At 44.2% G+C, this 22,168-nt stretch overlaps 1 protein-coding gene across 2 annotated transcripts in view; it reads left to right on the top strand.

Annotated features, from left to right (window-relative positions):
* Positions 1–1,504: 1,504 nt before the first annotated feature.
* The window catches only part of rnf31 (ring finger protein 31), a 44,408-nt gene continuing 23,744 nt past the window's right edge, over positions 1,505–22,168 (top strand). For both annotated transcript variants that reach the window (XR_003461958.1, XM_019261996.2), the window contains exons 1-6: positions 1,505–1,704; positions 2,716–2,914; positions 3,764–3,910; positions 4,370–4,525; positions 6,720–6,776; positions 7,010–7,208. Coding sequence is in view for 1 of the 2 variants with exons in the window: in XM_019261996.2 (XP_019117541.2) it covers positions 2,717–2,914; positions 3,764–3,910; positions 4,370–4,525; positions 6,720–6,776; positions 7,010–7,208 (757 nt within the window). In the remaining variant the exon portion in view is untranslated. The remainder of the gene's footprint in view (positions 1,705–2,715; positions 2,915–3,763; positions 3,911–4,369; positions 4,526–6,719; positions 6,777–7,009; positions 7,209–22,168) is intronic.

Here is a 22,168-nt window from a genome sequence, read left to right on the forward strand (position 1 = left end):
CTGTCCCTGATGTTATATGTTTTCTCTCTATCTGCTGTACTCACAAAAGAGAACTTGATCTCAGAGAGACTTCCTGAATAAATAAATGTTGTGTATATAAATGATGGAACATCTTGTGGAGGAACTCTGTTCAACCCTCCAACAGAGTTCACCAGATTTAAAAGGGAGCACTGAAGCTGTTCTTGAGGCCTGTGGTGACCTGAATCCATACTAACACGCTTCATATTCCTGCATGCGTAGATAGATATAAAAAAAAGAAACCATTGTGATCATTTTAGACAATGATAATGATTTCAGACAGCATAGTTACACTCCACCACAGAAACCTTCAGAATAATATTATATGTAGGTGTGTGTTTAATATCATGAATGATGGCTACATTCCTTGTTGAGGAGGTCCTGGTGTGTACTAGGTCATGAATGCAGCCTATAGCAGGTATAGACACGCCCACCACCAGCTCCCCCTAGCCTTTATTATTATAGACACGCCCACCACCAGCTCCCCCTAGCCTTTATTATTATTTTGATAGATTTATAGTCAAAAAGATTAGGCTGAATTGGTGTTTATTCATTGTCATTTTTATCGTTACCGTGATAAATACCAGAAATTATCGGGCTAATTTTTTTAGTCCGTATCCCTACTCCCGGCCTACTTTTGGAGACTATAGGAACCACAAGGAACCCAGCATCCTGAGAGTGCAGAGTTCTAGAGGGGTAGTAAGGTATTATGAGCTCTTTTAGATATGACAGTGCCTGACCATGAAGAGCTTTGTATGTAAAACCAGACAAAACCAAGATAGAACACAAATCCACAACAGTATACTACTTTCTTAATTCGCCACCAGATTCTAACTCCTTTAGCACCATTTTGGATCTGTTTCTGTGATTGTGGTATGTAGAAGCACAATCGGATGTTTGAGGCCACTGCACAAGATCAACAGAAATCAGCTAAAGCTAAATGTTTTTGAACCAGCATCTATCTTAAAGTGCAAACAATGAAAACAAACCAACAATAAGAATAATAGTTATGTTGAAGTTTAGTAGTTGATTACCCCAGTTTTCCTTATAACCTATAAAAAGGCGTATATGCCTTTTATGTTTATAGAGGCCCCCAAACACCTGGAAACGGCCCTGGTTCTAAAAACTAGCACCCACCCTCACACAGGTGTATTACTCTGCTTTGACAGATGGAGCAGTATAGGGGTCTCAGTGGGGAGTCAAACCCACACATGGCAGACATTTTACATCCATAGATTAAACTCCTTTTAAAAATATTCCATTCAAGTCATAGGAGGTGATATGAATGAATAATAGTTAGCCTATGTAAAATCTACTGTTCTTCAATGATATAAAAAATAGTAGATTTCATTTTAATGTCCAAGTGTGATGCGTCACGTTTAAGTAATGATGGTACATATAATAATAATAACAGTGTTGAACTGATTCATAAATGACATCATTCAACAAAAAAACCTATGGGTGACGTCACCTACTATGCGTCCATGTTTGGCTCGTGCCCGACAGAGAGAGAGGGCGTCTCACTGGGATCAGTCTATTTGCTGGACGTGGTTCAGTAACGTGTCGTGTCTTCACACACACATTACTGTGACATTCCGTTATCAGTCCGACGGAGCGCGGTGTGGATGAATCCAGGAGGACCGTGAAGAGCAGCTGTGGATGTCTGCTGACTGCTGTGGACCAGAGGTAAGACAACACACCACCGACAGCCCACCGACAGACCTCCACACCCACACACCCACATCCATCCAGGATGAGGAGGACAGACCTGTCCGTGTTTGTGTGTGTGTAGCTGCAGGTTTGGCTATTTAGCTTCATGTCGAGTGTGTGTGTGTGTGTGTGTGTGTGTGTGTGTGTGTGTGTGTGTGTGTGTGTGTGTGTGTGTGTGTTAAGCTGCTGCTCAGTTAAGTGACATGCAGACTTGTGTCACTGTAACAGAACCTGTCTAATGTTTTTATCCAGTGAATGCATTGCGCTCTCGTAGAGGTCAGATCCATGTGAAATATTAAAACATGTAAAGCATGAATTGACATGTGATGAACATGCAAGAGTGAAATGAATAACAATAATGTAGACATGAATTGATTTAAAAAGACATAGTTTGTGTTATTTTGATTCTGTATTTATTTACCTTTTGTTTGATTTTATTTATATAATTCTCAATTTTTTTTCTGTTTTGCCCATTACATTTCCTCACCTGTTTGTTTCCCCATGCGTCTCCTTTTCTTTGTGGATTTCACTTTCATTATGCAAATGACAGGTCTGTTCTTCAAGAGCTGTCAATATTTCCATTATTGATTAAATTCATGAATAAATGCATTAAAAAAAAAAAAAAAAGGCTCATATGTACTAGCTCCCCGGTCATGTCTAGATGGTAACCTCGATTTATGAAAGTCTGACACACTTCTGTACCAGACAGACAAACTAAAAACAACTATGAGGTGGATTACCATGAGATGTGGTACACATTATGTTCCTGTGATAACTGTGACTAAAGTTTGACAAGATTTGCCTGCAGCACACCTGCAGCCCCACAGAGGCTCTCTGAGTCTCTATCCATAGATACAAGACAAAGGAAGAGCAAACTCTGAGAGAATCCTCCTTTCTCTGATAACTAGATTACATAATCTTTTGTACATCTATCTATGGATTTTTAATTATACATATATGTCTGTCACTGACTGTGTGTGTCTGTAGAATGCCGTCTCTGTCGGAGCAGCTGCAGGAGGTGAGGAGTCGGGCTGAAGTATGTCTGTACTCTGGAGGCAGAGTGGTGGAGGTGCGGGCTGGTGTAATGGCTATAGCTAATTTGCCCTTACCACCCTGCTCCAAATACCACCACATCGCTGCAGAGACCATGGTCATAGAAAACAGCTTTGGCAGCAACAGGAAGGAGGTGAGAGAAAACAAGCATAGAGATGTCGACCTGTGGCCTGTAAAGCATCAATCCAGACCAAGCAACCCAGGTTGGGCAGATCAGGATTGTTGGTTACATTTGGCTAACACTGAGAAGCTGTCAAACATTGTCCTGGTAATAAATCAAATACAAGGTATAACTGCTGACACTGACAGCATCAACATGTGTTGTGATGTGTGCTTTTCTCTGGGAAATATGAACACCTCAGGGTGAAAAAGTGAGAAATGACGTATTCAATTGATTGTAATATAATGTGCAATATATCAATTGTGTTCATTATTACATTATTATTATTATTATTACTATTATTACTATTATCTAATTTTTTTCTTCTCAAATATTATTATCGTGGTTGGATGTAAAGATGAAATGTTATTGAGCTTCTCACAAGAAATACCAAAGTTCCATCATATTGCTCTTATTCGGTGCATTAGCACCTTCATCTGTCTCTATTGAACACTATGTGCTCGACAATGAAAGCTTTGACATTCTGAAACTAAAGAAGAAAAATATGACTCCAGCTAATGACTATCAGGTGGTACTTCAAGCTATTACTATACTTAAAGAAGATCTGCCAGCAAAAATAGAATGTGTGTAGCTCAATCAGCAGAGCTGAAGGTGAAGAACTGAAGATAGACAGTTACACCATCTACCTCTAGTATAGGTGGTTCTTTTTATGCTTTCAAGATGAAGATAAATTATGGGATGAAACACTGCATCATATTGAATGTGTTTTTAAGGACAAACATTCTGGGAAATTATCTAATCTGATTGAAGTTGAACCTTCAAACTTGTCCAAATGTATTGCTTTCTCTGCTTCTTCTTTAGACCCTTGCATCTCTCCAGCGTTTGTCTACAGCATTGAACATCCTGGAAAAATACGGCTGTAACTTGACAAACCCCAACAGACCAAAATACTGGAGGACTGTGAAACACAACAACCCTGTTTTCAGAGCCACCGTCGATGCCATTCAGGTGACAACAAAACATATAGAGTATCTATAGTAGGGAGCGATACAGAAAACAGATGACTAATCATCATGTATGACATATTGATGGCATGTTTTGTGTTCCTAAGTCTGTGACTGTAATAGAAGTAGTCTGTCAGCAGTATGAGCATGTTCATGTTTGGACTGACTCTTCCATAGTCATTGTTCAGTTGGTGAGCAGCCGTGAATATGTTAAGTTATCTGGTAAAACTTTCATTCTGGTAGAACCCTGAACCTACCCACACTTGTCCGAGTCTCTTCTGAACCTACCACCACATTTTGAACTTCTGTCCTGATCTCATCCTGAATGTGTCCTTCCCCTGTCCCAAAACTGCTACAATTCTCTCTCAGTCTTGACTCGTTTACTCTCTGTCCCAAAGAATCTGTGCTCTTCATTCAACAAAATAAAGGTTAATGGTAGTTCACTGTACATCCTGTCTTCCAGGGAGGACGAGCAGTGCTCTGTCTCTATGGGTACTCCAATCAGCAGCCAGATGGACTCAGCTTTCCTGATGATGTCATGGATCCTGATGTGGGCCGAGTGGCTGCAGTAACACTGGAAGTGATGAGCCTGAGGATGGAACTAGAAATGCTTATCAAGGTGTGTGTGTGTATGTGATTTCTGTATTCCTACAAGATGCATACACTTAATAGATTTGTGATGAAATGAATCCATCATCTGTGCTTCTCCACCCATTCCATCACATATTAGTTGAGCCTTGATGTTACCAAACAGGTGCAAATGGAATCACCCAGTTAGTGAGCTGACACTTGTTGTGGTGTTGCAAAACCACCCCGAATTGCTGCAGACCTGAAATACAAACAGAGAGATGTCTGAAATGAAGGAGACAAAGACAGATTCCAGTTTCGCCTTTGCAAAGGGAGAACACAGCTCTGAATCTCAACAGACCCCGCGGTCTGTTCACCTTCTCACCCTGCTGAGTTCTGGGGTCCCACAGCTTCTGGCTAGTTTTATTAACACACACACACAAAACAGATACAAGGCATATGTCATAGGGCGTTCACTATACATCTTCAATTCCTTTCATGGTCATTTCTCTTAAACCAGGGTTTCCGCGGAGTCATAAAAAGTCATAAAAAGTCATAAATTTCATAACGAGAATTTTAGGCCATAAAAGGTCATAAAAACATTCGGATTTTTCATTCAAGGTCATAAATTACACGTCTTAAATTTATCTGCTTTATCTGCTTTGGTAGACTACTAAAACTACGAAGAAAATACGCTGCGAAGCATTTCAGCCAATCAAAAACATTTTCGTATGCAGATCGCTTATCCTGACAATTTCGCCTGTAGTTCTATCTGAGGAAATCTGGCTGGTAACATACTATTCCAGAACTACAAGGTCCATTAATGCGGCAGTGCATCGTAACAGACGTCAGTCGTCGTAAGGACTTTCGCATAACTCGCGCGCGAGAAGAGCCCTACTTCATGTTCTCTGGTGGCAAACGGTTATCGGTCTCCCTACCTCATCGCATTTATGTAGTTCGTGGGTCTGATTAATTGACTTTGAACAATGGGAAAGTGTACGTTTAACTTGGCATGGCTCGACGATGATGAGATGAAGAGATGGCTAAAGCCCGTCGCGAACAACAAATACCAAGCATTTTGCACCCTCTGTAAGAAGACGTTGGAGCTCGCCAGTTTAGGCTTAAAAGCCTTGCATTCACACGCGAATTCGGAGCGGCATCAGTTATCGGTAAAAGGTCTTCAGCGGGTGCAGGCAATCACTCAGTTTTGTTCTCCATCACTGCCTAGTTCAAGCTCATCGCGTGATTCCGGTTGTCCCACTCCCGCTACATCCAGTCGGCCTTCCACATCCAGTGCCACTGGGACTTTCGGATCAACCGCCACCTTGAAAGCTGAGGTCCTGTGGGTGTTGAACACCGTTACGAAACACCAGTCGTACCGAGGGAACGAAGACATTTCCGAACTATTCCAAACGATGTTCCCAGACTCGGACATTGCCAAGACCTTTACATGTGGTAAAGATAAAACCTCATACATTGCACGGTTTGGCTTGGCAGAATTCATTAAACAAGACCTCGTCTCCAAAGTAACGGGGCCTTACGTTATCATGTTTGATGAAAGTTTAAATCAGACAAGCAAGAAGAAACAGCTGGACATTCATGTTCGGTTTTGGGGCGATGATAAGGTGCATTCTTGCTACCTGGGGTCACACTTCATTGGCCATGCCACAGCCCAGGATTTGCTGAAGCACTTCAAAGTAAGTAGTCGAATTACAAAAAAAAAAAACTAGAAAGGAATTTTAATGACTAATATGTTTTTTTAATAGTTCGTGTAGGTCATAAATTTAAATCAAAATGGTCATAAAAAGGTCTTAAAAAGTCATAAATTTGACTGACTAAACCCTGCAGACACCCTGTAAACAAACACTGTTATTGAAGGTCTTGCTCCATAGATAGTACTCTTCCTGAGAACAGTTTGCAGCTGCACGTGAGAGTACTCTCTCTAGTAGGACATCATAAACTTTGACACAACCTGTCTAGTAAGATGTTCTATTTCTGCTCTCAGTTCTAAACAAACTCAAGTGGAGTCCCCTCGTCTCTCTCTCTCTGTGTGTAGGACTTGAACCTGCAACTTCTGCAAAACACTTATACTAGTTACACAACACTCAAAAGCAATATACTCTGTGTGACCTTATACTTACACAGATACATTTAACACATCTATTTTAATTCAAACATTATTATACATTTCCACACACTGCTCTGTGAAAAAAAAGCATTAATTTATTTCTTTGGTTTGATCCCAGGAGGCTCATCCACACCCTGAGTTCTATGAGAGAATCATCCCTGCACTGAGACACAAGGTAATGTCCATCACATCTGTCATGCCTTCACTGAAGACTATTGTATTCTGAGGTCACTCAGTCTGAATCACATGTGCTAAAGAAAAGCTCTGCACTGTGAGCTCTGTCTGATGAAGCCACCTTGCCTGGTCCAGTGTTGGCATCGGCTTTACATTAAACTGAGTAAATCATCTCATAATTTGATGTTGATGATGTTGTAGCATCAGCCTTCATCCACTGTTCTTTCCTCTCAGGATGTGGGTCTCAACACTGATGCTGTGGTCTACCACTCCTCCTCCACTTCATATTGCTCAGACGGTCAAACCAAATCTCTTGCCTTCCCCCACCACCATCACTCCTCGAGGGAGAGCAGCCATGGTCACTCCTTGTCCTCCAACCACCAAAGTCTCAGGTCCATTCAAGTCTTCTCCACCTCCTCAAACAAACACCCAGGTGAGGAGAGAAACCACAGTGTAATGACTATGTTGGCTACATGAATAGTAATAATGATAATATATTTTATTAGTAGAGCACCTCTCTCTAGACCCCCTCCTGGAGCTGCCACCTTACCGAGGAGGAGGGGTTTGCGTGTTCCAATGATCCCATGAGCTATGTTGTCGGGGGCTTCATGCCCCTGGTACGGGTTAGGGTTAGGGTTAGGGCCTCCCCCCTGGAGCCAGGCCTGGGGGTGGGGCTCGTTGGCGAGCGCCTGGTGGTCGGGTCTTCACCCATGGGGCCCGGCCGGGCTCAGCCCGAAAGGGTGACATGGCCCCCCCTTCACATGTGCCCACACCCATGGGAGGGGTCAAAAGGGGGTGTGCAAAGAGAGTTGGGTGGCAGTCGGAGGCGGGGACCCTGGCAGTCCGGCCCCCGGTTGCAGAAGCTGGATCTGGGGACGTGGAACGTCACCTCTCTGGCGGGTAGGAGCCTGAGCTGGTGCTTGAGAGGTACCGGCTAGATATAGTCGGGCTCGCCTCGACGCACAGCGTGGGCTCCGGAACCAGTTTCCTTGAGAGGGGTTGGACGCTCTACCACTCTGGATTTGCCCCCGGTGAGAGGCGCCGAGCCGGGGGGAAACAAGCATTCCCACCCCGCTCTGCGCCTCTCACCTGTACGTTGGGGTTCACCCCGGTGGACGAGAGGGTAGCCTCCCTTCGCCTTCGGGTGGGGGGACGGGTCCTGACTGTCGTCTGTGCCTATGCACCGAATGGCAGTTCAGAGTACCCACCCTTTATGGAGTCTTTGGAGGGGGTGCTGGAGAGCGCCCCCTCTGGGGACTCCCTCGTTCTCCAGGGGGACTTCAGTGCTCACGTGGGCAGCGACAGTGAGACCTGGAGGAGTGTGATTGGGAGGAACAGCCCCCCTGATCTGAACCTGAGTACTTGTCACGTAAATGTTTTAAGCCGTCAGCATTTAATTCTCCAGAGTTTTGACTGTGTCACTCACTCCTGGTGCTGCTCACAGCACGCAGCTCACTTCCCCGCACACCCAGAAAAATCCCGTGCGCGCATGCGTACTTTTGTATCAAGTGAGGAGAGACAAGGCCCACTCCGGAGGCGTACGCGCCGCGTAACGGCTGCGCCACGGTCACCGGAGCAGGTAGCTGCCAGTCTAGTCAATTAGAGCACTCACACAGGGCGCGTCTCAGAAGCGTCCCAGAAGCGTCTCTCCGCGCCATGGTGCGAGCATTCCGTAGCATTTCTATTTTTGCCGCGAGCCACTGCTAAACCTCGTAAATTTCAACAGAGCACTGCGCACCAGATAGGAAATCCGACACAGAATCAACGTAATAAACTTCCGCCCCCCTTTAAAATAAACACAATACGCAGTTCATGTCGCTTATCACAACTTCACATCAACGTTACGTCATGACCGATGGCACCAGGTGATCAAAGATCGATCAAAAGGTCTCAACATGGACGATGAGAGACTAATTGTTGAAGTGGAACAACACACAATCATTTATGACACAACAGATGTTTTTTATAATCTCCTCCACGTAGGAGGAGCAAAGTCAGCTGTTTGTTGTTGTTGTTTTCTTTATATACAGTTTATCGCAGGGTCTCGCGTACGTCCAGGATTCTCACGTGATCTTGCGATCTCGCCGGCTCGCTAAGCTGCCAAGGCGCGCCCGGTGTGAGTTGACACAGGGCAGGGGACGCAGCTAAAACGCGGCGCAACTGTTGCTAATCTAATAGAAAGGTCTACTTGAATCATCATACTGATGTTATTTTTTGCATCAAAGGGTTGAATTTAACATTCATAGTGATTTACAGGAGAAATAAAAATATCGAGATATATATCGAGTATCGCGATATAGCTTAAAAATATTACATTACATTACATTGCATTTAGCAGACGCTTTTATCCAAAGCGACTTACAGAGGAGGACATAAGCTGAGAAAGGTGTAAAGGAGCACAGAGTAGTTGTTAGTTTTGTTAGGCAGGGAAGCATTCTCGAAAGAGAAAGTTTTTTTCTAAAGGTAGAAAGGGATGTTGCTGTTCTTGTAGCCGTTGGTAGGTCATTCCACAATTTGGGGACAACCACAGAGAAGAGTTTAGAGTGACCTCGCTTTGCGAGAGGCGAGGGTACAACTAGACGGTTTGTATGAGCGGAGCGTAACGCCCTGGTCGGGACGTGAGCCTTTAGTAAGACGCTGAGATAGGCAGGGGCAGATCCTGAGATGGTTTTGTAGGCTAGCGTCAGAGCTTTGTGTTTAATTCTGGCAGCTACAGGCAGCCAGTGCAGGTCGCTGAAGAGTGGGGTGACATGTGACCTTTTGGGTTGATTGAAAACCAGTCGCACTGCAGCATTCTGGACCATTTGCAATGGTTTGATCGCGCAAGCAGGTAGGCCAGCCAAGAGTTGGCTGAAAAAAGTTGCAGTAATCGAGGCGGGAGCTGACTGTAGCCTGTATCAGGAGCTGAGCAGCATATTGGGTCAGGTACGGTCTGATTTTTCTAATATTGTACAATGCATAGCGAGATGACCTCGCTACGGAGGAAATGTGCTCAGAGAGAGAAAGATGATCATCTAGTACGACGCCCAGGTTTTTAGCAGCATGGTTAGGGGTAATCGTGACAGTATCAATTTTCAGGTTGATGTCATGGCAGATTGACTCATGGGCAGGGATGACCTGGAGTTCGGTTTTTGACAGATTAAGCTGGAGATGGTGGTCTTTCATCCAAGTTGACAGATCAGAGAGACAGGCGGAGATGCGTGCGGAGACCGTGGTGTCGCCCAGCTGGAACGACAGGTATAGCTGTGTGAGCGGATAACATGGGACAACGAGGTGGTGTAGATGGCAAACAGAAGGGGACCCAGCACCGACCCCTGCGGCACCCCCGTGGAGAGGGTATGAGTTGATGACAGACGACCTTGCCAAGACACATTAAAGGAGCGTCCAGCAAGGTAGGACTCGAGCCAGGAGTGGGCAGAGCCTGTAATGCCCATGTTAGCGAGTGTGGCTAGGAGTATGTCGTGGTTGACTGTATCGAAGGCAGCCGATAAGTCAAGAAGGATGAGTACCGATGATTGCCCTCGTGTTCTGGCTGTTTTTAAGGCTTCTGAGACAGATAGTAAGGCTGTCTTGGTGGAGTGGCCACTTCTGAAACCCGACTGTTTTGGGTCAAGTAGGTGGTGATGGGTGAGGAAGTCAGTGACTTGTTTAGAGACCGCCCTCTCAATGGTTTTCGAGAGGAAGGGAAGCAGTGACACCGGCCGATAATTTTCAACCAAGGCGGGGTTAAGCGTAGTCTTTTTCAGTAATGGCGTAACTCTGGCTTGTTTGAAGGCCGCTGCGAATACGCCTGAGGACAGTGAGGCATTAATCACGGATGTGATCGGTGGGACTACCGTAGGAGCGATATCTTGTAGGAGTTTAGAGGGGATGGGGTCCAGTGGGCAGGTGGTGGGTTGGTTGTTAATGATCAGTTTGGAGTTTGGAGAAAATATCGAGATATTGGTTATAGGCCATATCGTGCAGCCCTAGCTGGCAGTAAGTCGGACCTGTTTCCCGTGGAAGTTGGACTCCGCCAGTGCTGCCCTTTGTCACCGGTTCTGTTCATAACCTTCATGGACAGAATTTCTAGGCGCAGCCAAGGCATTGAGGGGCTGCGGTTCAGTGGCCTCAGGATTGGGTAGCTGCTTTTTGCGGACGATCTAGTCCTGTTGGCTTCATCGGAGCGTGACCTTCAGCTCTCACTTTAGAGCGGTTTGCAGCCGAGTGCGAAGCGGCTGGGATGAGAATCAGCCAGAAAAGGGTGGAGTGCAGCCTCTGGGTCGGGGATGAGATCCTGCCTCAAGTGGAGGAGTTCAAGTATCTCGGGGTCTTGTTCACGAGTGAGGGAAGGATGGAACGGGAGATCGACTGGTGGATTGGTGCGGCTTCTGCAGTGATGCGGACTCTGCACCAGTCCGTCGTAGTGAAGAAGGAGCTGAGCCGAAAGGCGAAGCTCTCGATTTACCAGTCGATGTACGTTCCTACCTTTACCTATGGTCACGAGTGAGATCGCAAATACAAGCGGCCGAAATGAGCTTCCTTCGCAGGGTGGCTTAGAGATAGGATGAGAAGCTCGGCCATCCGCGAGGAGCTCAGAGTAGAACCGCTGCTCCTCTGCATTGAGAGGAACCAGTTAAGGTGGCTCGGGCATCTCGTAAGGATGCCTCCTGAATGTCTCCCTGGTGAGATGTCCCGGGCACGTCCCTCCGGGAGGGGGCCCCGGGGAAGCCCCAGGACACGCTGGAGGGACTATGTCTCTCGGCTGGCCTGGGAACGCCTTGGGGACCCCCTGGGAGAGTTGGATGAAGTGGCCGGGGAGAGGGAAGTCTGGGCTTCCCTGCTGAAGCTGCTGCCCCCGTGACCCGATAACGGATAAAGCGGGAGAAGACGAGAGAGACCTCTCTAGACCCAAAGTTCCCAGAGTTTCATGATGAAGAAACCATGTGAGAATAACTTATAACGTATCAGAATCACTTTTATTCACCAGGTATGTGAACACACACAAGGAATTTGCTTCCGGTTACACTTACACTTACTCTCTTGGTACGGACATCAAACATATATAGACAGGCATGGTTAAAAAACAAAACTGAGGACTTGACGGGTAAACATAGACATAAACAAGAACAAAAACAAAAGGTATATATATATATATGTGTGTGTGTGTGTATGTATATGTATATGTATATGTATATGTATATATATATATTAGGGATGCAAATTATCGATTAATTCATTAATCATTAGTTGATTGACCTCATCGGTCGATTAATGGTTAACTGATAAGCGGCTTTTTTCCTAAGAACATACATTTCTCACGGTGTCTTTTAACATAAAGCTAAATATTGCTTATATACTGAATAAAAAATGCATGTTATATTTCTCAACTAATGTTTTATTGTACCAGTTGGGATACAGTACAGATATGGCATTTAACCAAAATAAATTCTGCACAGAAAATTAAAATACATAAAAAAATAATTGTGCACTGGCTCACCTGTTGCATTGTATTGAAAAAGCACACCTCAAATTTTTAACATGTTTATTTAGACACAGGAACAGATAGTGATGACGTGCTAGCAATTAACATTAGCATGTTAGCAATTAGCATGTATTTAATTCTTAGTGGCTAATGCTAATTGCTAGCACGTCAACAAGGCTGCATGCAGGTTTTGAAGGTGGTATCTTAGTGAACTTGTGTGTGTGTGTGTCTGTGTATGTGTATGTATGTATGTATATATATTAGGGCTGTCAATCGATTAAAAAAAATTAACTAATTAATTGCAAAAATTTCTGTAATTAATCGCGATTAATCTATCAATAAATGTATCAATAAATTAAATGCATTTTTCTGAGACTGAAGCTCATAATGAATATTTATTTATGTAAAATGATCAAATTAATGTAGAATAAACACAGAGAAAGTATATTTAAATTCATTCATTTTATTGGCTTAAGGTGCACATATGCACAGTGCAAATAGAAAAAAGCCTGAATGAGGAAATATACTGACGAGTGCCACACTCCTGTAGTGTAGACTGGGTGTTTTGCTTTGAGGTGATATGTTAAAGTCATGTTACTTCTGTGGAATTTAAATTCGGCTTTGCAAACTGTGCAAATTGCCTTGTTTCTGTCCAACGAACCGTCGGGCAACTTTTTAAAATGAAATGTTCCCCCTAAAAATCCGTCCTTATCCATCTTTCTGTTCATCTTCTCGCCCTGCTGAGTTCTGGGGTCCCACAGCTTCTGCCTAGTTTTATTAACACACACACAAAACAGATACAAGGCATATGTCATAGGGCGATCACTATACATCTTCCATTCCTTTCATGGTCATTTCTCTTAAACAAACACTGTTATTGAAGGTTTTGCTCCATAGATAGTACTCTTCCTGAGAACAGTTTGCAGCTGCACGTGAGAGTACTCTGTCTAGTAGGACATCATAAACTTTTGATACAACCTGTCTAGTAAGGTGTTCTGTGTCTGCTCTCAGTTCTAAACACGCTCAAGTGGAGTCTCCTCGTCTCTCTCTCTCTCTCTGTGTGTAGGCCTTGAACCTGCAACTTCTGCAAAACACTTATACTAGTTACACAACACTCAAAAGCAATATACTCTGTGTGACCTTATACTTACACAGATACATTTAACACACATCTATTTTAATTCAAACATTATTATACATTTCCACAATTCCCCCTTTTGATCTTTACTAAAAGATCACCTTTTTGTTTTTTGGGAAAACTTCATTCCCCCTTTTGATCTCTCCAAAAGAGATCAATTTACATGTTGTTTTCCTGGATCTGGCATTTTACTGTGAGTGACCCCCTTTTTGCATGGAGCTATAGTTTTGGGTGGGGAGCTCACAGTAAATCCAGAGGATGATAGACACAATTACAATAGAGATAACAATCAAAACCACTACTAATGGGGAGGAAATGTGGTTATGCATTTACGTATTCAGACCAAACACTTTTGTTTTACGGTTAATAAAAATGAAGTTGAGTAAAATAATATGCAAGCAAAACCTTCTGGTTGATAAGATCTTTTTCTATCTCTGTGTCCTAGGCGGTACCACCCCTAGGAGAGTTTGCAACCTTATTTATGGCTATATCAACACAACTCTTTAGCAATATGCGACGATGATTAATAACACATAGGTGAGTAAATGATAAAATAAAAATAAAAGTTATAGTTGAATGAATAATAAAACTGAACATGATGCCTCTTGAAGATCTTCTTTCTTCAGACCCCAGGGGTAGACTGCCCTGGAGCCTAGGATCACCACCAGGGGATTCTGCCCCTTATGTTGAGGTGGGATCTGTCTCTGAGTCAGCCGACTCAGTGCTCTTTTCTTGGAGATTCGTCTGGATCTCGCTCAAGGAACACTGTGGCTCCTCAGCTGCTGCGCACTGGCTCCAATGGAACCAGGTGTCTCCTTTTCCCCTCAGGCGGACGGCGTGGGAGGTTCTCTCTGTCACTTGGAATGGTCCTGTCCACCTTGGCTCCGACCACTTCCTCTTGGTGACCCGAAGAAGGACCCACTCTGCCTCCGGGGGTGGAGTGTGTTTTCCCGCCTCCTGCTGGCTTGTGACCTGTTTGGAGAATGCTGACACTAAACCCTGCAGTTCATGGAAAAAAGCTTTAGAGGTTAGGTTTTGTTCCTCATGCTGAACCAAGGGAAGTCTGGAATGTGGTCCGGGAAACGCTCTCCCTGTTTGCAACTCATGCGGTGTAAACTTTGTGGTCTGGTTTACTGAGCTTCTGATAGACATCAAAGCTAGTGGTAAAGCATCTAACCAATTCAATTTGGTCTGTGCACAGATTTTGCCCAATTTGACTTTGACAGTTTGATTCATTCTTTCCACTTTACCTTGTGATTGGGGATGATATACTGTACCAAAAGCGTGTTTGAGTCCCAACATGGCCTCCACCTTCTGGAGGTCCTGGTTCTTGAAATGGGTACCGTTATCTGACCTGATTTTTTCAGGAAAACCGTATCTTGGGATGTACTGATTCACAAGGAACTTGATCACTGACTTGCTGTCTTCCTTCTTGGTTGGCCAGGCTTCTGGCCATCCTGTGTACGCATCCACACACATTAGTACATACCTGTAACCCCTGACTGAGTCTATCATATCTGTATAGTCTATGATAATCTCCTTTCCTGGTTTGGCCTCTAGGGGGTACCTTCCTAGTTCTGGTTTGATAGTTGGTCTGGTATTAAACTTTGTGCATTGTTCACAGGTTTTGATCAAGTACTGAGCCATGTCTTTAAGAAACGGATGCCACCAGTTACCAAGATTTCTCATCATCTGTGCTACGCCTACTTGTCCCACCCCATGAGCTTCTTCCATGGCTGTCTGTCTTAGTCCTGGAGGTAAAATGGGTCGGCCGTCTGGTCCTCTCCATAGTCCGTCTGTCTCTGTGCACCCTCTGGCTTTCCACAGGGACTTTTCTTGGGGAGACGCCTTATTTTGTAGTTGGATTACTCTGGTCATGTTAATTTCTGGTTGTAGCTCAGTCTCTGAACACATAAGTACCGTCTTTTCTGCCCTGTCTATGTACCCTGCTGTCTGTTTTGCTGCTTGGTCGGCTGCGTTGTTTCCCTGTGTCACTCTGTCTGTCCCTACATTGTGTCCTTTACATTTTATGACTGCTACTTTTTTGGGAAGCAATAGTGCTTCGGCCAATTCTTTCATCTCAGTCTCATGTCTGATTGGTTTGTTACCAGCTGTCAAAAACCCTGCTCTCAACCACTGCCCTAACTCTACATGCACTGCTCCTGCTGCGTATGCTGAATCTGTGTAGATGTTGACTTCCTGTCCCTATTTGGTCTGCCATGTTGATCCCTTCATGTGTGAATGAGATGTTTGGTGCCTCTAGGATCTTGCTCAGTCTTCTCTGTCTCAGTGTTGTTAGTGTGAATGTCTCTGAGTTGACGTAAGCCACCACACTATGTGTTGTCAGGATGTTTAATTGGTGACCCATGACTATGTGTGCAGTTTTTTGTATTAGCTTTGCTATCCCTGCTACGTGTTGTGTGCAGTCTGGGTGTCTTTTTTCCATGTTGTCTAGCATTACACTATTGTACATCAGTATTATCCTATCTCCCCCTTTTCTCTGGAACAGAACACCATTCACGCAGTTTTCTGTTACAGAGACATCCAGGTGGAAAGGTAGGTGGTAATTTGGCGTGGCTAGCTCTGCTGCGTAAGCTAATGCTTATTCGAGAGTGATAAATGCTGTCCCAGGGCTCGCTTTACCATGCCTCCTAACTCTTTAGCCTGGTGCTGTGGGTGCAGAGCCAGTGAGACGTGTGGTGCAGCCTCGTCAGACATCATGTACCACTCTAATTGTTCTGGACTCAGATTAACCCCCGCTGCTACCCCCTCAGGCGCCACATATATGTTCTGGATGTTGAATACCCAATCTTTCCCTTCCAATTGATCCTAAATTTGTCTTGATACCAATCTGTCTGCAGCCTATCATAAAACAGAGTTACGTGGGGAGGATCGGGTGGAGAGACACATGGCTCGAGAGCGACGATCCAGGGCTTCCACTGTAGGTAGGCAGAAAGCACACCGGGTGCTTGAACAGTTTCTGGTTGGAGCATTCCCCAATAAATGTCAGCATATGTTTCTTCAATGGGTTGGAGTAGATACTGCCCTCCAGTGGCTGGTCCTTTACAGTGGAACATGGTGCCATCATGTAGAGTCACCTTTAATCCATCCGAGCTACAGAGGATAGAGGCTCCCAGTTTTATCAGGAGGTCTCTTCCTAACAAGTTTAGTGGCACTGTGGGGGGGTGCACATACGAGTGTCTCACAGTCTGTCCTTCTACCTTCATTGACAGCATTGGATCTGCCAGGTTAATGCTGTCTTGGCCTCTCTGTGGGGTGTGTCATTGTTGATATTGGTCTCCACACCCCTCCCAGCGGTCCCATTCTGTGACTGGCATCTGGGTGGCGCCTCCTCCTCCAGTTGGGCATAGGGCGGTGCCAGGGGTGTAGGGTAGAGGCGGGCCATTCTGTCCCCTCCCCCTCGGATACTGCCCGTCTCTGTGTGGTGGCTGCAAAGGTGAGGGCTGTGGCGCCCAGTGGGGTACTGGATAGAGGTCTGGAGTCCCTACCTGCTGGGCGTTTAATCCATGTGTCTTTGCTCTTATCTAGAAACTCTCTGGGATTTTGCTTAGGATCCCATTTTATCTTGGGCATGGCTGCTGCATTGGGGAGAGGATACTTAGCTCTCATGGCCCTGCCTACTGCTGTGCTGACGCGTGTGAATGGTGTGTCATCGCCTAGTGGGTTTGTTTGTGCGTCTATCTCAATTTCCCTGACATCTGCTCCTGTGAGGCACCTAGAAATCACAGCCCTAAAATCTCCTAGGGCTAATCTCTGTCCTGCGGTCAGGCTATCAAGCTGTGCAAGCCACAGGGTGCCTCCTTCACTTATGGGAGGTAATTTAACAACCAGGGCTTGTACATCACCTATCCCAAAAGGGCGATATTTGTCTCAGTTGCTGGACTGAATGAGTGGCATCATAAGTTTCTGATTAGCTTGTGATTTAGATCTAGTGGTCATAGCGTGTGAGGGGCGCAGGATGTCATCATAGTTACTGTGGGAGTTATAATCAAACGGGTTATAGCTAGAGGGTTCATCTCTCCCTCTCTCAGGATCCTGCCACCTCCCTGTTATCTCAATCTCTACCCCTACTTTCTCTCCTTTTAAACCACCCCCCTTTTTTCTCTTCCTCTCCTGCTCTCTCCTGTTCCTTTCCTGCTACTTTGGCTTCTGCCCAGAACAACTTACCTAACCGTCCCTTATCACTTTCTGTCTCTCCCTTCTCACATCCAACATACACATATAACCTTACTCACATCCTCTCTCATCTGTTTCATGATCTCATCTGTGTCTTTACTACCGTGCATGCTCCGCACTACACGCTGCATCTCTAACAGCTGTTCAGTCACAGTCTTGTACGAGCTGCTGAGTCCCCACCCCCATCGTCTGTTTCTCTGTCAAACTCTCCGTCCATATTGTCAATTGATACGTCCGTAATACTGCCAAAATTATTAAAATACGACGTCTGGATATACAAACTGCTGTTTTCTGTTCGTACTACACACAGTGCAAATAAATCCTCAATCTAGATTTCGGTGGTCTACTTCAACAGGTCACTGCCTTCCGTTTACACCAGAGACTGGTTTCCGGCCGTGCTGCTGCTTCAACCACTTTCCTCTAGCACTCATACACATTCACATTCATGCATTACCCAAGTGTGTGTCTATGTGTGTGTGTCTATGTGTGTGCATGTACATGCAGACTTAATGTGTACAATTAAACTCTACCTTTTTATGTTTTCAAGGACGTGCTTTGTGTTCACGGGACTTCTATTTCTCCGGTCTTGTTGTTCCTCTTTTTTTTCTTTATTTTTGTTTTTATGAACAACTCACGGTTAGATCTTTAGCTTCTAGGGGAGTGTGTTATCTGTGTGTTATCTAGGTCTGGCCGACCGAGCCGTATGGCACGCTGTGTCCCACGCGCTCAGTCCATATGATTCACGACTAGCCTTGAATCATGACACCAAACCTCATATATCAGTGATTTGGAGCACTGTTCACTTACGTCCACAACCGCCTAACTAGTGCAGTTATGTTTCAGTGTTCAGAGACTCCAACATTCATACTTTGTATGTGATTACAATGTTTTCTTAAAATCTATCTAAATGTGTTCAAACAAATACAAAATTAACACATAGACAATAACAACATTCCGGTCTTGCTGCAAGTAGCTCACGGGTTAAATTCAGAATTCGGGGGTCCTCACTTCCCCGGGACTCAAACCCAGTCAAAAACAATACCTCGTCAGAATATTGTGGGAGTTACCACACTCGAAGACGCTGGTCTTGTCAATAGATGCTCACAGTTTTTTTGGCTAATTACTGGTCTTGCTATCCAGAGGACTCACAGCCTGTGTACTCAAAGCTCTGGTCTTGTGACAGATGCTCACAGGCTCCTAATACTGGTCTTGCTATCTTCACTCACAGACTTTGGCTTGCTTTAACACAGAATTTTTCTCATTTCACTCATTCAATACATTACTGTTTTATGTCTTTGTGTTCTTAATTCTCCATCTCTCACTTTTACAGACAAGTTACTACTGAGACCTAGGACACGTTTCAATTTAGTGGTGGTCAATGCAGATCGTAGATAGTGTAGACTGGGTGTTTTGCTTTGAGGTGATATGTTAAAGTCGTGTTACTTCTGTGGAATTTAAATTCGGCTTTGCAAACTGTGCAAATTGCCTTGTTTTTGTCCAACGAGCCGTCGGGCAACTTTTTAAAATGAAATGTTCCCCCTAAAAGTCTGTCCTTATCCATCTTTCTGCCATAGACTCTCCTTTAGTTAGGATAGATCATAGACATATACATAGACTCTCCTTTAGTTAGGATAGATCATAGACATATATACATAGACTCTCCTTTAGTTAGGATAGATCATAGACATATACATAGACTCCCTTGAGTTTAGGATAGATCATAGACACATAGACGCCTCATTGAGCAGGTTGGTCCGTTGCTGCGATACGTTAACGCGTCCGCCATATTGGATGTGGCAGATCTGCCCGTAAACTAATACAAGCAGGGCCGGTTTAAGCTGTGGGCAATGTGGCGACCGCCCAGGGCGCAGTCTCCGTGAGGGCTTTAGGTTAATGCCTCTATACACCAATTCACACACACTAATATATCTTGGGAAACAAAGCTACACTTGCCACATCCAAAATGGCGGCCGCCACCGGAAGTAAACAAAACCGCGTTAACTGCGTTAATTTTTTTTAACGCGCTAATTCTTTAAAATTAATCGACAAAATTAACGCGTTAATTTTGACAGCACTAATCACTAATATATATATATATATGTAATGTGTGTGTGTGGTGTGTATGTATATGTGTTATATATATATATATATATATATATATATATATATATTATATATTATATATATGTAGATTAGGGCTGTCAATCGATTAAAAAAAATTAACTAATAATCGCAAAAATTCTGTAATTAATCGCGATAAATCTATCAATAAATGTATCAAAAATTAAAGGCATTTTTCTGAGACTGAAGCTTATAATGAATTTTTTTATGTAAAATGATCAAATTAATGTAGAATAAACACAGAGAAAGTATATTTAAATCATTCATTTTATTGGCTAAGGTGCACATAGCACAGTGCTAATAGAAAAAAGCCAGAATGAGGAAATATACTGAGGAGTGCCACACTCCTGTAGTGTAGACTGGGTTTTTGCTTTGAGGTGATATGTTAAGTCATGTTACTTCTGTGGAATTTAAATTCGGCTTTGCAAACTGTGCAAATTGCCTTTCCACCATAGAGTCTCCTTTAGTTAGGATAGATCATAGACATATATACACAGACTCTCCTTTAGTTAGGATAGATCATAGACATATACATAGACTCTCCTTTAGTTAGGATAGATCATAGACATATACATAGACGCCACTCACTGAGCAGGTTGTCCGTTGCTGTGATACGTTACCATGTCCGCCATATTGGATGTGGCAGATCTGCCCGTAAACTAAAACAAGCAGGGCCGGTTTTAGCTATGGGCAATGTGGGGCGACCGCCCAGGGCGCAGTCTCCGTGAGGCTTTAAGTTAATGCCTCTTATACACCCATTCACACACTAATAAATCTGGGAAACAAGCTCTACTTTGCCACATCCAAAATGGGACCGCCACCGGAAGTAAACAAAACCGCGTTTAATTGCGTTAATTTTTTTTAACGCGTTAATTCTTAAAATTAATCGACAAAATTAACGCGTTAATTTTGACAGCACTAATATATATATATATATATATATATATATTATATAATATATATATATAGACAGAACAGACAGACAGACAATAACAGTGAGCGAGCGCAGACCTCGATAAAGCTGTTATTAATCAGAGAAATTATCAGAGAAACTGATTGTTTCACAGCGGTTACATTCAGCAGGTATAGACACGCCCACCAACAGCTTCCCCTAGCCTTTATTATTATTTTGGTGATAGATTTATAGTCAAAAAGATTAGGCTGAATTGGTGTTTATTTATCGTCATTTTTGTTGTTACTGTGATAAATACTAGAAATTATTATTATTATTATAAATTTCTATCCTTTTTCTGTGTCTGGCTCCCGGTGCTCAAGATGCTCTGTGGAAATTGTGCTGCATGCGTCAAGTGTCAAAAATAGAACAGACGCGTATTCAACGTGTAGCTGAGCATAGAGACGCTTCTGGGATGCTTCGAGAAAGATCCACGTTATGCAGTTTGCAATACATGTAACAAAGAAAAAACATCGGCATCGGGCAAGTTGTTATTTTAAACATTGGTATCGGTATCAGCCCACAATTTCACAATAGATGCATCCCTACTTGGTGGGCACACACATGTCCTCACAAAAGCTGATGTCACGGTATCAGTCAGTTCATGCAGGTCTGAGGCTGCAGCCTCAAAAACAGTCCAATCAGTGCAGTCAAAGCAGGCTTGTAGTTCCACTTTGGCCTCGTCGGTCCATCTCCTCACCGTCTTGACCACAGGCTTAGCAGATTTCAGCTTCTGCCTGTAGGTCGGGATAAGATGAACCATGCAGTGATCAGAGAGTCCCAAGGCTGCACGGGGGACTGAGTGATATGAGTCTTTAAAACAGTGTAACAATGGTCCAGAGTGTTAGTGTCTCTGGTGAGACACTTAACATGCTGTTTATGTTTTGGCAGTTCATGGCTCAGGTTTGCTCTGTTTAAGTCCCCCCACACAATGAGCAGAGAGTCCGGGTGTTTTTTCTCCACGTTGTTTATCTGGTCGGCCAGGTGTTGTAACACCTCAGTAACACTGGCAGGTGGAGAGAAGTGTCCGGGATGTGCTCACCGAGCCAGGTTTCAGTGAAGCACAAGGCAGCAGATCTGTTTAAGTCCATGTTGGTTGCGTTGAGGAGCAGCAGTTCGTCCATCTTGTTGGCCAGAGAGCGGACGTTAGCCAGGTGAATAGACGGGAGTTCAGTACGAAACCCCCGCTGCCTCAGTCTGACGAGTGCACCGGCTCGCTTCCCCCGGCGCCTCTGGCGTCCTCGGCAGAGTCCATAGAGAGCTGCTGCTCCTCCAACAAGTAGCTCTGGAAAACTTTCCGGATTGATGAAAACCAATGGAAAAACTTTGCTGCTGGTTATTCCAAAGTTTATGAGTTCGTCTCTGGAGTATGTGGCCAGAGAGGGAGCGCAAAAGACACAACAAATACACAAAAACGTAAAAAGTACGAGAGAGCGCAGTACCGTGGTAACTGTTACCGGTGCCATCTTAGTCCCTCAAGATGGCACAATATTTTAGGGTGTATAGGACAGTGTTGTATCC

This window comes from Larimichthys crocea, unplaced genomic scaffold, assembly GCF_000972845.2.
Source record: "Larimichthys crocea isolate SSNF unplaced genomic scaffold, L_crocea_2.0 scaffold397, whole genome shotgun sequence".
NCBI lineage: Eukaryota > Metazoa > Chordata > Actinopteri > Sciaenidae > Larimichthys > Larimichthys crocea.